This window comes from Geotrypetes seraphini, chromosome 3, assembly GCF_902459505.1.
Source record: "Geotrypetes seraphini chromosome 3, aGeoSer1.1, whole genome shotgun sequence".
Classification (NCBI taxonomy): Eukaryota; Metazoa; Chordata; class Amphibia; order Gymnophiona; family Dermophiidae; genus Geotrypetes; species Geotrypetes seraphini.
In genome coordinates, this window is record NC_047086.1 from 90431028 (window position 1) to 90447456 (window position 16429).

The 16429-nt window shown below is 43.2% G+C and overlaps 1 protein-coding gene across 5 annotated transcripts in view; it reads left to right on the forward strand.

Moving 5' to 3' along the window:
- Positions 1-13426, forward strand: part of LOC117358023 (zinc finger protein 665-like) — a 35428-nt gene extending 22002 nt beyond the window's left edge. The window contains exon 6 of one of the 5 annotated variants that reach the window (XM_033939431.1): positions 10516-13426. In XM_033939431.1, coding sequence (XP_033795322.1) covers positions 10516-11624 — 1109 coding nt within the window. In that variant the 3' untranslated portion in view covers positions 11625-13426. The remainder of the gene's footprint in view (positions 1-10515) is intronic. The other 4 variants (XM_033939429.1, XM_033939432.1, XM_033939430.1 and 1 more) reach the window with 4 other exon arrangements.
- The last annotated feature ends 3003 nt before the right edge of the window (positions 13427-16429 follow it).

Here is a 16429-nt window from a genome sequence, read left to right on the forward strand (position 1 = left end):
GGAGAAGAGGCCCAGTTTCTCTAATCTTTCGCTGTAAGGCAGCTCCTCCAACCCCTTAACCATCTTAGTCGCTCTTCTCTGGACTATTTCGAGTAGTACCGTGTCCTTCTTCATGTACAGCGACCAGTGCTGGACGCAGTACTCCAAGTGAGGGCACACCATGGCCCGGTACAGCGGCATGATAACCTTCTCCGATCTGTTTATGATCCCATTCTTTATTATTCCTAGCATTCTGTTTGCCCTTTTCGCTGCCGCCGCACATTACACAGACGGCTTCATCGACTTGTCGATCAGAACTCCCAAATCCCTTTCCTGGGAGGTCTCTCCAAGTACTGCCTTGGACAACCTGTATTTGTGCACGAGATTTTTGTTACCAACATGCATCACTATACACTGTCCATGTTGAACCTCATCTGCCATGTCGCAGCCCATTCCTCGAGCCTGATTATGTCACGTTGTAGATCTTCGCAATCCCCCTGCGTCTTCACTACTCTGAATAACTTTGTATCATCTGCAAATTTTATTACCTCACTCAACATATCTATTTTCAGATCGTTTATGAAGATGTTGAAGAGCACAGGTCCAAGCACCGAGCCCTGCAGTACCCCACTGGTGACGCTCTTCCAGTCCGAGTATTGTCCATTTAACCCCACTCTCTGTTTCCTATGCTCCAGCCAGTTTTTAATCCACGTGAGTATTTCACCCTCGATTCCATGGCTCGCAATTTTCTGAAGTAGTCGTTCATGTGGAACCTTGTCAAACGCCTTCTGAAAATCCAGATATACAATGTCGACCGGTTCACCCTTGTCTATCTGCCTGTTTACTCCCTCGAAGAAGTGCAGCAAGTTTGTCAAAACAAGATCTACCTTTGCTGAAACCGTGCTGGCTGGTCCTGATCAGCCCATGTCCATCAAGGTGATCAATGATGCGGTCCTTTATCAGTGCCTCTACCATCTTTCCTGGTACCAAGGTCAGACTCACTGGCCTGTAGTTTCCCAGGTCTCCCCTCAAACCTTTTTTGAAGATCGGCATAACATTCGGCACCTTCCAGTCATCTTTCCTGTTTTGATCGACAGATTGGCTATTAGTTGAAGCAGTTCAGCTGTGGTCCCTTTCAGTTCCTTGATGACTCTCGGATGGATGCCATCCGGTCCCGGGGTTTTATCGCTCTTGAGCCTATCAATCTGCCTGCATACCTCTTCTAGACTGACCGTTAATCCTGTCAGTTTCCCGTTTTCACTTCCAGCATATAGCCTGATGGGTTCAGGTATGCTGTGTATATCCTCTTCGGTAAATACAGATGAAAAAAATGTGTTCAGTTTGTCGGCGATTGCTTTGTCCTCCTTTGGCACTCCCTTTACTCCTTGGTCATCCAGCGGTCCCACTGCTTCCTTTGCGGGTCGTTTCCCTTTAATATATCGAAAGAATGGCTTGAAGTTTTTCGCCTCCTTGGCTATTTTTTCCTCATAGTCTCTTTTGGCCCCTTTTACTACCTTATGGCACGTGCGTTGATGTTGTTTGTGGTTATTCCAGTTTCGTCCGTTTTTGATCTTTTCCATTCCTTAAATGAGATTTTTTTTTGGCTCTGATTGCCTCTTTCACCTCTACAGTGAGCCACGCTGGTTCTTTATTCTTTTTCCTCTTTGATCCCTTGTTGATACGCAGTATATATAGATTTTGTGCCTCGGTGACCGTATCCTTAAAAAGAGTCCAAGCTTGCTCTAGCATCTTTATAGTGTTTATCCTCTTCTTAATCTTCTTCCCTACCATGCGTCTCATCCCTTCTTAATTCCCTTTTCGGAAGTTTTGCACAGTGGCTGTCGATCTGGACCGATGTTTTGCCCCTGTTTCCAGGTTGAAGCGGATCATATTGTGATCACTGTTTCCCAGCGTCCCTTCTACTTCTACATCCTGTGCCGGTCCTCACAGCCCATTTAGAATTAAGTCCAGAATTGTGTTTCCTCTCGTGTTATTCTTGACAAGTTGCTCCAGGAAGCAATCGCCTACAGTTTCCAGAAACTTGGTTTTTCTAGCACATCCGGAGATGCCGAGGTTCCATTCTATCCCCGGATAGTTGAAGTCACCCATGATAATTGCATTGCCTCCCTTACAGTTGTGTTTAATCTCATCTGTCATTTCTCCATCAATTTCTTCGGACTGCCCTGGGGGTCGATTGTAGATGCCTATCCTCGTTTCCGGTCCATTTGTTCCCGGAAGTTTGACCCATAGAGACTCTAACTTATCCATCTGTTGTGGCATGTTCTCTCCAGTAGATTCAATGCCTCCTCCTTTTTGAGTCCCTCTGTCTCTGCGGTATAGTTTGTATCCTGGTAGCACTGTGTCCCAGACATTTTCATCAGTCCACCACGTTTCCGTGATGCTTATGATGTCCATGTTATCCTTTTGTGCCACAGCTTCTAATTCACCCATCTTATTTTTGAGGCTCCTTGCATTCGTGTACATACACTTGAGCTTGCAGCCTGTTTCCTTCTTGTGCATCTTTCCCTCTTGTGTCCCTTTCGGTCTGTCTTGTCTGCGATCTGATAAGTCTTCCCCTCCAGCTTCCTGCACGGTATCCTCTGGGTATACCGGTTCCCGAATCATTGACTCTTTCTGTCGACTGTCGGCTTTTCCCTTCTTCCTAGTTTAAAAATTTCTCAACTTCTCTCTTGATGTTGCTTGCAAGTAGCCTCGTTGTTGCTTGTAAGTAGCTCTGATGAGGTGGAGTCCGTCCTTCCTATATAGCTTGCTCTTCCCCCAGAATGACGTTCAGTTGCGCACGAAGTGGAATTCTTCCTCACACCAGCGCCGCATCCACACGTTGACTGCTTGCAGCTCCATCTGTCTCTTCTCATCTGCCCTGGGTACTGGCAGGATCTCCGGACGGAACATTAAGAGAGTGTTGCAAGGTTGATCGGGTAAAACATAACTTTTCCATCTGGTTTTATTTAATGTCAATTTTTGAGCTATGCAATTAATTTCATTCCTCAAGGCAAGATTCATTTACTGTAGCTTATTCTTATGCCAAACTCATGGATTTTGTGATCTTTGGCAAAGAATAAATTACAGTAAATGAATTCTGCCTCGAGGAGCGAAATTAATCACAAAGCTCAAAACTGACAAAAAAAATGGACTAAGTAAGTTTTGAAAAAGTATTCTTCACTTGTTTTAATTGGATGCTAATAGGCCTTAACAACCAATAACAGGCTATAACTGGCTCAAATATCAGTTACACAAGTAATTGCCCTTAGTCGATATTATATAAACAGCATGTGCAGAATCAAGAGTGTGCAACTGCAAGGGGGAGCAGTGATTGAGAGAGGCATGGGTGGGTCAGGGGCATGCAGAAGATTAGCGCATGTGCATTTATGACAGTCATTGAGCTGGTATAAGTGCTTATGCCGCTACCTAAAAGTAAACCGTATAAATGAGGACTTACACTAATATTGTAAAACCAATTACATGTGTATTTTCTGTTATAGAATAGGTGCTTACCATCTAATTCTGTATATGATGTATTTAATTGTATAATGATGTAATTCTGTATATGATGTATTTGTATAATGATGTAATTCTGTATATGATGTATTTAATTGCATAATGAGCCAATGCCGCCAATAAGCAGGCACTAATAATTAATTATTGGGAACAATTTAAATTTACGCATGCATCTTTATAAAGATGCACGTGTGGAGTCAAGTGATGTGCTGAGCGAGACAAGACGTGTCTTGTGTTGAGCAAGACGAGACGTGTCTTGTTCGAGCTCTGGGGTCACAGGTCCTCTCCCACCCTGTTTGGTCACCCTCGGTGCATGCAACTAACGGATCATGCTTGGAGCAGTGTATGGACAGGTTTGTCCACCATTACAGCCCGGGTATGAGCGGAAAATCCACGAGAGAAGACAATGAGAAAGATGCCAGGGCTCCAAAATATGACTCCAAGATGGCAACGGCAGACCCAGGTCCCGCTCTCCAGCTATTGGAAGCACATATCGAGGCGCTCTCGGCGTCAGTAGTGAGGGCCCTCGATTCCCGATTTGAACACCTCTCGGGCCAGTTAACATCTTTGGAGACGCTGCTCACTGAAACGACATGGTGCACTGGTGAACTGGAAACGCGGGTGGCGATGGTCGAGGAAGCACACACAGCATCGACTGCGGATCTTGTCTCCCTTAAAGAACAAATCCAGCGCCAGACCGAGAAACTGGAAGACCTTGAAAACCGTTCCAGAAGGGACAATTTGAAGCTGGTGGGCCTACCTGAGGCGATTCCTGATGCTTGTCTTTTATCCACCCTCGTGTCCTGGTTACAGAAGGAGTTTCCGTTGCCGGAGGGAATGGGGCCTTTGCGCCTTGATCGAGCACATTGACTTGGCAGGAGAGCTGAAGACCATACCCATGCCAGAGTGATGATTCTTAAAGTGCATAATTCTGCACACAAGGCTGCATTGATGAGGCACTACAAACTAAAGCAGAACACCCTTTGCTATGAGGGATCCCTGCTAAAAAATTTTCAGGATTATTCGCCTGCTCTACAGGAACGTTGTTGGCGATTTTCCAGGGTGTGCTCGATGCTGTTTGATCGCAAGCAGCGTTTTATGCTACTCTACCTGGCGCTTCTGAAGATTTGGACGAGCGCCAGGTGGAAGAGCTACGATACTGTTGAGGCTGCCCAGGCATATTTAGATGCCTTGCCTGCTGAGGCTGAGGCTGGTCCTTCTTCAGTGCCCTGAGCCAGCAGGACCGGTGGGGCTGATTCTGGATATTAGGGGATCCTGCTTGCTGGGTCATTTGTGGACTGTTACTGCTGGTGGTTTGTTTTTCCAGCATTTCTTGGACATCACTGCCCTTTCTGTTTAGGGAGCTCATGCTGCTGGTGATGAGCTTGGAGTTTTCTATGTATTTGGGGTTTTCATGATTGGGGATAATTGGCCTGAGGTTTTGTTGTTGGGGGGGGGGGAAGCTTGTTTGTGGAAGCTTGAGGTATGTTTTAGGGCAGTGTTCAACCACCGGTCCATGGACCAGTGCCGGTCCACAGGGCCAGCAGGTGCATCAGGCCCAAAACAATGTTCTTTAACCGCCGGTCCGTGGTGCGATCAATGCAGCGTTATCTTCGAGCCAGCACCCTCTTCCTAACTGATTCAGTGCACAAACCCATGGGCAGCGGCTCCTACGGGCATCCTGCGCCTGAATCGGAAGCCTTCTCTCTGACGTTACAACGTCAGAGGGAAGGCTTCCAGATGAGGCATGGATGGTGCAATTAGTACTATTATGGGGGCGAGGTCTGGGGTGGAGATGGGCGGGGTCTGGCCCACAACTTAGCCCCGTGTTCTTCAACCGCCGGTCCACGGACCGATGCCGGCCCACAGAATAATTATTTTATTTCTGCCGGTCCATAGGTGTAAAAAGGTTGAAAACCACTGTTTTAGGGGACTGCAGTTGTACCAGGTCACCTGGGGATATCTATAGTTTTTCTTTTTCTAGTGCCCAATTACCCCCCTCTTATTTTTTTTGTGGGTTTGTAGGTGCTGCTCTGGGGTGTATTGGGTATGTACTTACTGTCCTGGGGGTGTGGAGGGTCTTGGGAGGTGTGCTTGCCTGACTGTTTGCATGTTGGATGGATACTTTGTGGGGTGTCTTTTGTGGGTTTATACTGTCTTGCATGATGGGGAGGGTTGGGGAGTATGAGTGTGCTTTGTATGTATGGATCTTTCCCGGGATACTTTGAACTGTTCTTTTTTTTTTCCTATCTTACCTGTTGGTATGTTTATGAGGGGGGGGTGCTTGTGGTTTGCTGGGTTTTTTGGTCCCTTCCCTACTTACGCTTGGGGAGCTTTCCCTTTCGAGGTTTTAGGCTTCTCTCTCCCATTATATCTTGGCTCATTTTGGGTGGATTTTGATGATCGCCCTTGGCCTGTCTGGACTGGTGCTTGCTGGTCCCTGCAGGACTTCAATTGCCTGTTAGTACTGGCTCTGTTTCTTTTGAGGGGCTTCCCGTGGTCCTTCCTGGGTTGGGAGGGGGCCCTGGTGTGCTATAGGCGTGGTGTCTACTTTTGGATCTGGACGCCTGTTTCTTTTTATTTTCTTTGAGTTCTATGTGGGGTGGGGGACTGGGGGCCCTGCTCACGTCGTAGTGACTCCCTCGTTCCGTCCCACCTCGGTGGTGCGGTGTGGGTTTTTGTGGTGTTGTGTTTTGGGGGGAGTAGGTTCAGTGTTTTGGTGGTGGGGGTTGGGTTGTTGGGTTGGATGGGTGGGCAGGAGGGTGGGAGGTCCTCCTTCAATATGCACATAAAGTTTCTTGGGATATTGCATTGTTTTTGTTCTACTTTTCAAGTTATGCCTTCTGTTAGGCACCGCTACTCTAGGGGATGGCTGGGCTCCTGGGGTAGTCTCATAATTTTTCTTCTTTCTTCTCTATTCTGTTTCTTTCCTGATTTTCCGATCTAAGTACTCCCTTTAGAGTCACCTCTTGGAATGTCGGGGGCATTACGTCACCGATAAAGCGGTCAAAAATATTAGCTGCTTTGCAGCGTTACCACTCGGACATTGCCTGCTTACAGGAAACCCGGTTGACAGACGCGGAACATCTTAAGTTGGGTCGTTATTGGGTAGGGGAGGTATATTTTGCTTCCTCTCAGGGACGCCATGGTGGAATTGCTGTGTTGGTCCGTAAGTCTTCGCCTCTTGGATTGCAGGTTCTTGATAAAGCTCTTGATGGTAGGTACCTGCTTTTGCGTCTGATGTTGGGTGATCGATGCTACCTGTTACTTGTGGTTTATGGCCCTAACTCGTCAGAACCTGCTTTCTTGCAAAGGTTGACTCAACTTTGCTGTCGTTATTCTGGGGATCTGCTTCTTATCTTGGGTGATTTTAATTTGGTCCGGTACTTCTCTTACCTCTTTGGGGGCTAAGGGTCGTCTTCTTTCTGATTTTTGTGATACTCTCTCCGTGGTTGACCCTTGGCGTCTTCTTCATCCTGAAGTTTGTGACTATACTCACCTTTCTCGGGCCCACAATACCTGGTCTCGGATAGACCATATTTTTCTGTCTTCGACTTTGTTTTCTTCAGTCATTTCGGCTGAGATTGGTCCCCTGAATATTTCTGATCATACCCCGATTTGGATAGATGTTCATCTGGACGCGACATATCTTCAGACATCTTTCTGGCGATTTTCGTTCTGTCTTGCTCAGGATAAGGAATTTCAAACCTTTTTGCAGGCCCAGTGGGAGGATTATTCCACTAATCTCCGCATATGGATGATCCTATTTTGTTTTGGGAGGCCGCAAAGACGGTGATTCGGGGACATATCATTTCTCTTTTGAGTGCTCGCAACAAACGTATTCATAGAAGAATCATTACCTTAGAACGGGCCTTACGTGTAGCTAAGCGGTCGTTTCATTCGAATCCCTCAAGGGAAGCTCGAGAACGCTATTTGTCTACTCAAGAGGCTCTCAATTCTTTAATTCATTTCTGTTCCCATAAATGGGTGGCTTTCCATAAACATCGCTTCCAACGTTTTGGAAATAAGCCTGGACGCCTTATGGCACAACTGGTAAAGGTTGAGACTCGCAAGAAACCGATCTTGTCTCTTCGAACCCAGGGTGGGGGTAGGGTGACTAGCACGGCCGACGTCTCTGCGGTCTTTTTTGATTTTTTTTTTAGCCACTTATACAATGTTCCTGATGATGTTTCTCCGGAATTGCTGACGGATTATCTTCAGTCCTCTGTACTTCCTCATCTCCCGGAAGATGTAGTATCTTCTCTTAATAGTCCATTTAGAGCGGCAGAATTTGAATCTGCTATCAAAGCTCTCCGCCCAGGTAAAGCCCCGGGTCCAGATGGATTTTCGGGAGACTTTTATCATCTTCTCTCTCCCCATCTCTGTGGTACCTTGCTGGCTTTAACACTGCTATTGCTAAGGGATCATTTCCACGCTATGCTAATGAGGCCCTTATTTTGTTGCTGCTGAAACCCGGTAAGGAGGCTGATGCACCGTGTTTTTATCGTCCTATCTCCCTGATCAACGTAGACCTTAAGCTCCTTTCACGCATGTTGACTGATCGTCTCACTCCGCATCTTCCTGGGGTCATTCATGAGGATCAAGTGGGGTTTGTCCAGAGACGTCAATCAGTTTGTAATGTTCATAAGGTTCTCTTTGCATTAGCTCATTGTCAATCTCATCACATTCCAGCTTTGTTTGTCAGTTTAGATGCTTCTAAAGCCTTTGATAGTGTCTATTGGTCTTTCTTGTTTCGCACCCTTGAACATGTTGGTTTGGGTGGCTTTTATTTTAATGCCGTGCGTTCTCTCTACTCCAACCCGAAGGCTTCTCTTTTGGTTAATGGGATACGCACTGATTCCTTTCCTATCCTTCGAGGTACTTGGCAAGACTGCCCTCTTTCACCATTACTCTTTCTGCTTTCTTTAGAACCACTGCTTTGCACTCTTCGGCGGTTTGATGAGATGCGGGGCCTTCATGTTGATGGGATAGAGTTAAAGACCTTAGCATTTGTGGATGACATGTTTTTGATTCTTACTAGGCCTGAAGATTCTTTACCAACGGCATTGGATCTTATTTCTGAATTTGGGTTTTATTCTGATCTTTCTCTTAATTTGGATAAGTCTTTTGCCTTGCCTTCTCCCCCTGGGTTACGCACTACGTGGAGGTGTCTTCCCTCTTCATTGGGCGGACTCTACTCTGAAATATTTGGGGGTACTTATTCCATTGGACTTATCTAGTCTGTATCATTTGAATATAGATCTGTTGTTTCTGGCCCTTCAGAATAAACTACAGCTTTGGGGAACCTTCCCGTTTTCACTTTTGGGTTGGGTGCATCTTTATAACATGCTCATTGTCCCGTGTTGGTTATATATCTTTCAGGTCCTTCCTCTTTATTTGACTTCTCGGGATGAACGCCGACTAGAACGCTTGGTTCAGCGATTTCTTTGGGCAGGGAAGTGGCCTCGTCTGCCTTACATATGGGCAGCGGCTCCGTGGTACAAGGGTGGCCTGGATTTGTTGAATCTTCTCTATCTGACTATTGGATGTGGTATGCGCCATATTAATGATTTTTTTCAGGGGGACTTCTGCCTTTACCAACACCTCTTTGGAACTTTCATGTTTTCGGACTATTCATTTTAGTGCATGCCTTCATTCTATTCCCTCTCCTTTGCCTGAGCCTCTCTACCAGGGTGCTGCACCGTCCCTTGCGGAAGGTTTGGCACTGGGTCTGCAAATATCACTCTATTTCTGCTTCTATTACTCCCTTTTTGCCTATCTGCTTTAATAGCTTCTTTCTCCCTGGGGTGGATGGGCCGAGTTTTGCTCGGTGGGAAACAAGGGGCATTCATTATGTGTTTCAATTGGTTAATGATGATGGGAAAATTAAATCATTTGCTCAGTTGCAGGAAGAATTTTGTCTCCCGCCTACTGATTATTTTGCTTATATGCAAATTCACCATTATATTACTTCTCTACCTTCTGGTTCTTTGCAGGCTTCTTGCCAGGAGCTGTTGTCTACGGCTTTCACCATTGGTTCTCAACTTCCCATTCCCCTAAAATTCCATCATCGCCATTTGAAGGATGAGTCCCCCATGTTTGATCATTCAAAATTGTGGGATGCTTGGGCCTGTGACCTGGTTGTAGAGTTACCTGATGATATACTTTTGCAGGCTGTCCGTAGGTTGCCTGCCCTTTGTAAATATACCACCTTTTGGAAGCAAGGATTTACACCACATTTCATTTGGTGTATTTTGGGCGTGGATTCTGGTGATAAATGCTGTTCTAAACTCTGTTGCCCCAGGTACCATTGGTAGATTGTGAGGCTGCCGGGAAAGATAGGGAAAAATATTTAGAGTACCTGAATGTAAAAACCGCCTTTAAGGTCTTGCAAAGAGCGATATATAAATACCTCAATAAACAAACATATAAAAGGCACCCAACTCGGAGCATCCTTTATATAGTTACCACCTAGTGCTCATTTTTTCAGTGCCAAATACAGAATATAGCCCTTAATATACACACTCTTGGTGCCTAAGTCTTGCTGTTTTATGTCATATGGAGTATTAGCTGAGCCAGTGGCTTCAGGGGATTCGCCCCACCCCCTCAAGTCCCCAAGGGCACTGCTCTGAATTTGATTGGCTGAGTAAACAATAGGCAGAAGCTACTCACCCAATCAAATTCAGATCAGTTCTGTCAAGGCCTTCAGAGGCTCGGAGAATCCCCAGCCCAAGAGCCCTGGTTTTTTTTGTTTGTTTGTTTACTTTTTTGTTTAATGCAGTTTGACTGGCTGATCAGGCTGCCTACTCAACAAATCGAACTGCATCAAGCAAAAAGTAAACCAAAAAATTAAAAAGCAGGGCTGTAGAGCTGGGGATTCACTGAATCCTCTTAAAGCCCTCATTGCATGGCACAGAGCCGAGCAAAATCTGAAAAGAACCATATGGGGTTAATTTCCTGGTATTTGTCTTTTTCCAATGCTTTAAAATTAATTATCCTACTCTCATTTTTGGCCAGTAGATGGTGTGTTTGAGAACGGAGAAATGGAAAAAATGGGAGACGAGCAGCAGAGAGGAGAATGGGAATACAGAAACTGGAACAGAGACAACCCAGATTTTTCTGCTGAGTGTGAAAGAGGTGTCAGTGAAGTAACATCACCCAGCATAGACAAACTAATTCAAGAAGGAGAAAGAACAAGCACATGGCCTGAACAAAACAGAAATGCCCAGCACTGCTCAAATCTTGTACAAACGTTGAGACCCAATGAAGGAGAGAGACTGTTTCAAAAAGCAAAAACTATGGAAAGCTACACCACCCATTCACAGTTTATTGAGCAACAAGAACTGATTGAATGTGGAACTAAATTTACTAACATGCCAAGTCACAAATTGATGCAACAGTATGATAAAAAGGAGAAGCAATTTACACATACTGAAAAAGAGGATAAAACTTGTAAGGAAACAAGCCTTAAAATGCTTAGGAAATTTGGCATGCAGAAGAGCCCATTACACTGCTCCCACTGTGAAAAACGTGTTGCTTGCAAAGCTGAGCTTGAAAGGCATGTCAGAATTCACACAGGAGAAAGACCATTTCAGTGTACTGACTGTGATAAAATGTTTACTCTGAAATCAAACCTAACAGCACATAAAAAGCTTCACAGTGGAATTGAGCCTTTTAAATGTAGTGAATGTGAAAAATGTTTTAGATACAAATCACAGCTTAAGATTCATCAAATGTATCACACCGGACAGAAATTATTTCAGTATACTGACTGTGAGAAAAATGTTGCTCTGAACTCAAACCTTAGGGGACACAAAAGGTTTCAAACAGGAGAGAAATTTCTGCAGTGCTCTCAATGTGAACAAAACTGTGCTTGCAAAGCCGAGCTTGAAAGGCATAGAAGAATTCACACCGGAGAAAGACCATTTCAGTGTACTGAATGTGGAAAAAGGTTTACTCTGAAATCAAACCTCACAGCACACAAAAAGATTCATAGTGGAATTGAGCCTTTTAAATGTACTGAATGTGAAAAGTGCTTTAGATATAGGTCACAACTTAAGATTCATCAGATATATCACACTGGAGAGAAATCATTTAAATATGACTGTGAACAACAGATGATCTGAGGTAACTGCTTTGCTTGCTTTGACATAAGGCGGTATATCAAATGCCAAAATAAACATAAGCATAAAAGACTACACAGAAATCAAATATTAAGACAAGCACTAGCAATATGTTTGAGAGACAGAGACCATATCCAAAATGTTCTGGCTTACAACTGGTTTTTCCTGTCACACAATGGATAAAATTAAACTATTTGGGAGAACTACCAGGCGTAGTGTGCTAATTGTAAGAGGCACCCATAGAGATGCCAGAAACCCAGTGATATCAGAGGGGGTACTTTTCAGCTGTTTTTTTTCCAGTGTGTTCACTCCACAGAACACAGCCACAGGTAGGCGTGAGCCCAGAGGAGCACTGAGGAGCGTGTAGCATGGTACTGTGCTCCACTCTGATGGGGAAGAGAAAAGGGGGGGGTCAGTGGGGATGTCTGCTCCAGTGGTTGTGAGAGGCCCTATAGACAAACATCTTCTAGTTGCCCCCACACCAGTTGCGGACTTACACTCCCTTCCTGACACTTCCCTTTCTTTAGGGGGTCCTGTCCCTCCCCCACAATCTGTGTGTAAGAGAGAGGAGAGTTGTATTCTTGGGACAGTGAGAACAACAAGCCCACAAGAACTAGCTTTGGGCCCGGACTCTCCCTTGTTTCAGATGAGGAACAACAGCAAATGGGATAACTGAAGTACCAACACTTGATAAAATTTACCTATATCAGTGACTCTTTCTCCATTCCACAAGAAGTCTCATTAAAAGATATTTTGTTGGCTATAGCTAAAATGGATCAGACTTTGCAAAATAATTTAGAACTTGTAAGTAAGTTTACAGAGGAAGTATCTACAAAATTCACTGAACAAGATGAGAGGATGTCCTCTATAGAGAAGAACCTTGGTAAATGTGAATTTCAAATTAAGACTTGTCAATCTATCCTGGCAACATCTGTGAAAGATAATTTGATGATTCACGTGCAAATGAAGCCACTGGAGAATGCCTCTAGTGCAGTTAATCTGAGATTGTTGAACCTCCCAGTTACCCATTTTCTCTCTGCTAGGGAGTTCTTCAAAATTTATGTTAAAGATATATTGCAAATTGTTTGGGTTGATAAAGATATTATAAATGCATAGTACCTACCACATGGTTCTAGAACAATTGTGCAAAAGGGAGAGATGGGCAATATACTCCATATAGTTTAGATCTTACCCAATTTTTGCAGTGTTCATAAGATTCGATATCTAAAAGGGCAACTTTATTGGTAACTATGTCTTCAGTGGAGAAAAAGATGTTAATAATGAAAATATTTTTTCAGAAAAAAGTGGTAACCTTTTATGGTCAAATGATTTTGATGCTCTCTGATGTAACCAGACAGACACAAGCACAGCGGAAGGCCTTCCTGTTGCTCAAGCCTAAGGTTTTAGCAGGGGGAGGTACATTTTTCCTTAAATTCCCATGTAAATGTGGTTATGTTGGAAGAAAATTCTTATGTTTTTTTAGACCCGACTCATCTGGAAACTTTTCTGTTAGATATGAAAGCGATTTCCTCTAAGATTTCTTCACAGGTGTAACTCCCTTAGATGTCAGCTTGTAGATGTTGATGGGTGATATATTGTTTAGTGTATTTGTTATTTTTCTATCTATTTCTTGGTGTTACTTATATTGTAACCTATTAGAAATTTAATTTAAAAAATTAAGCTATTTGGAGACATTACCCAAAACAGAAATCTCTAAAATGTCTGTGGGAAAAATTCTTTGCTAAACATGAGAAAAATAAGTTCATTGTACTAAATGTGAAAAAAAAAAGGAATCCACATAGTGAACAGCTTCTCAGCTGATATTGGGAAGACATTTAGCCTGAAGTAGAGAATGACACGGGGGACAAATTTTTCCCTGTCCCCACGAGAACTCATTTTCCCGTCCCTGCCCCATTCCTGTAAGCTCTGTCCTCATCTGCACAAGCCTCAAACACTTTAAAATCATACGTGTTCGAGGCTTGTGCAGTTAAAGTAGAGCTTACAAGAATTGGACAGGGACAGCGACAAAACTTGTGGGGACAGAATAGGGAAATTTAGTTCTTGCGGGATGCAAAGCTATTCAGAGAGCAGCGCAGGACCAGGCAGGCCGCGAAAATTTCGTGCCTGCCTTCTGCACTGCTCTGCAGCTGCCGGAAGACATCAGGAGGCAGCGGTTTACGGAGGGAAGGGCAGGAGCACAGAAAGCTCCTGCCGATAAAGTGCAATTAAAAAAGGTACCCCAGGTGGGGGGGTGTATTTGCTCCATAAGACGCATCCTTATTTCCACCCACTTTTTTGGGGGAAAAAGTGCATCTTATGGAGTGAAAAATACGGTACATTGTTAGTCCAATAATAGTTTTTCCTTCATGTTTTTTATTTTATTTCTACATATTACTAGATAGGGAACAGCTATCATAGGCCTCCATCTATGTTTAACAACATTAACAGATCCAACAGGAGGGGAGGGGAGGAGTGGCCTACTGGTTAGAGCTGCTGCCTCAGCACCCTGAGGTTATGAGTTCAATCCCAGCCTGTTCCCTGTGACTCTGGGCAACTCACTTAACCCTCCATTGCCCCAGGTACCAAAGCTAGATTGTAAGCCTGCCAGGACAGATAGGGAAAATACCTGATTACTATTGTAAACCTTAAACCTGGGCAAGTATGGAAGAACAGGGGGAACAAGAACCCACCAGCACCTGTAGCAACAGCCACAGCCAAAACCTGCCCCCTCACCAATACTGTCTGTGACCTAATTTCTGAACCACTGGATCAAGTCACCACCTCCGTCTTGTCAAGAGGACTGAATTTTGCTATAACACTGAATGGGGTTCACAACACAAGCATCATAACTGGAATAGAGGCTGCTCCCTTATTCTCAGACCCTGCTCACATAAAGGGTCATACAATAGATATGATCTTTATTCCATCTTCTCATAAACATAACTTCTCTAATCCATCATTACTTTCAGTTCCCTGGTCAGACCATTATTTTATTTCAACCTCTTTTCACTCTTTAATCAGTCATAACTTACCACCACCTTTAACTATCCAAACAAGAGACTTTAGACAATTAAAAGAAAAACTTACTTCTTTATTCCAACTTGATATAGATTCCTTTGATCAGGTTGATCCCGATAAACAAATTGAGATCTGGGACATAGCCTGCCGTTCCCTCCTTGATAAATTTGCCCCAGTTTCAATTCGTATCATTTCTTCAAAAAAGCAAAAAAAAAAAAAAAAAAACCCATGGTACAATTCATCACTTGTACTTCTTAAACATCAGCTACGCTCACTGGAACGGAAATGGCGAGCAAATTCTACTCCAACCTGGATAAATATAATGAACACTCTAAATTCTGTAAACAATCAATCAATCTGGAAAAGAAAAAATATTAGAAAAATGTATTTCAAAAGTGAAGAATTCCTCGGCTTTATTCTCTGTTTTAAAAAAACTTACACATTTTAAGCAAAAGTATATCATTAAAAGCGACTCCTCTTCCACAGCTCAAAGTCTAGCAGACTTTTTCCAAGCCAAAATCCAAACCATTAGGGACTCAATAAAAAAAAAGACAATAAAACTCTAAGCACTCCAACTGCAGATGATAACACCATAAACCATCTATGTGCAAAGTGCTTTCATTTCAACCTTCCTACACTAAACGACATTCAGTGTGTCATGCAGTCTCTGAACCTCAATGGTTCAAACTCCGATTCCATTCCACCATTCATTCTAAAACATCACTTTTCTATCTTTGGTCCATTTATTCTTAAACTCATTATCAAAAGTCTTACCACATCAACAATACCATCAGCCTAGAAACATTCTTTAATTTACCCTACAATTAAAAACCATAAAGATAGCACTTCAGACTGTGCTAACTACAGACCTATTTCAAACCTTCCATTTCTTTCAAAATTTAACTGAGAAAATAGTATTTAACCAGATATCTGATTTTATAAATCAAACTCATGCTTTACATCGTAATCAAACTGGGTTTCATAATAATCATTCAATAGAACGTGCTTTATTAGGCCTTACTACCTCCATACAATACTATGATCAACATAAATGTTATTCTTGTTTCTCTAGATCTCTCAGCCGCTTTTGACATAATAGATCACTCATTACTTCTTCATAGACTTGCCGCCGTCAGAATCTCCGAACAAATTCTTGACTGGTTCTGTTCTTATTTTTCAAGTCGTACTTCTGTTGTATCCTTTAATAATACAAAGTCCACTGTATTTAAAAACAATTTTGGAGTTCCACAAGGATCAATTCTCTCCCCTTTGCTCTTTAACATCTATCTAGCCCCTTTGCTCACTTTATGTCAATCAATTGGTCTTACCGCATATGCTTACGTGGATGATATTCAGATTATCTACCCTATAGGCACATCTAATACTGATGACATCACTCTTATCAATTTAAAGCTCAATCAGATTAGCCACTGGCTTAGAGACAATATGCTTTCATTGAATATCACTAAAACCAACTGTCTCTCTTTCCTTGGAAAGAAAATATTAGTCTAACTTCTCTGATAACTATCAACAATAAACAAATAAACCTTGTTAGTTCGACCAAAATCCTTTGGGTATTGATCGACAATAAACTATCTTACCATTCTCAAATCAGTGCAGTTAAGAACTGTTTTTGAAAACTTAGAATGATTAAATCCATATCCAACATTCTTGATTCTCAGTCCCTTAACATTTTAATTCACTCCCTCATAATTTCCAAACTTGACTACTGCAACTCCCTGCTCAAAGGAGTCTGCCAAAAAGACATTTGACGATTACAACTAATCCAA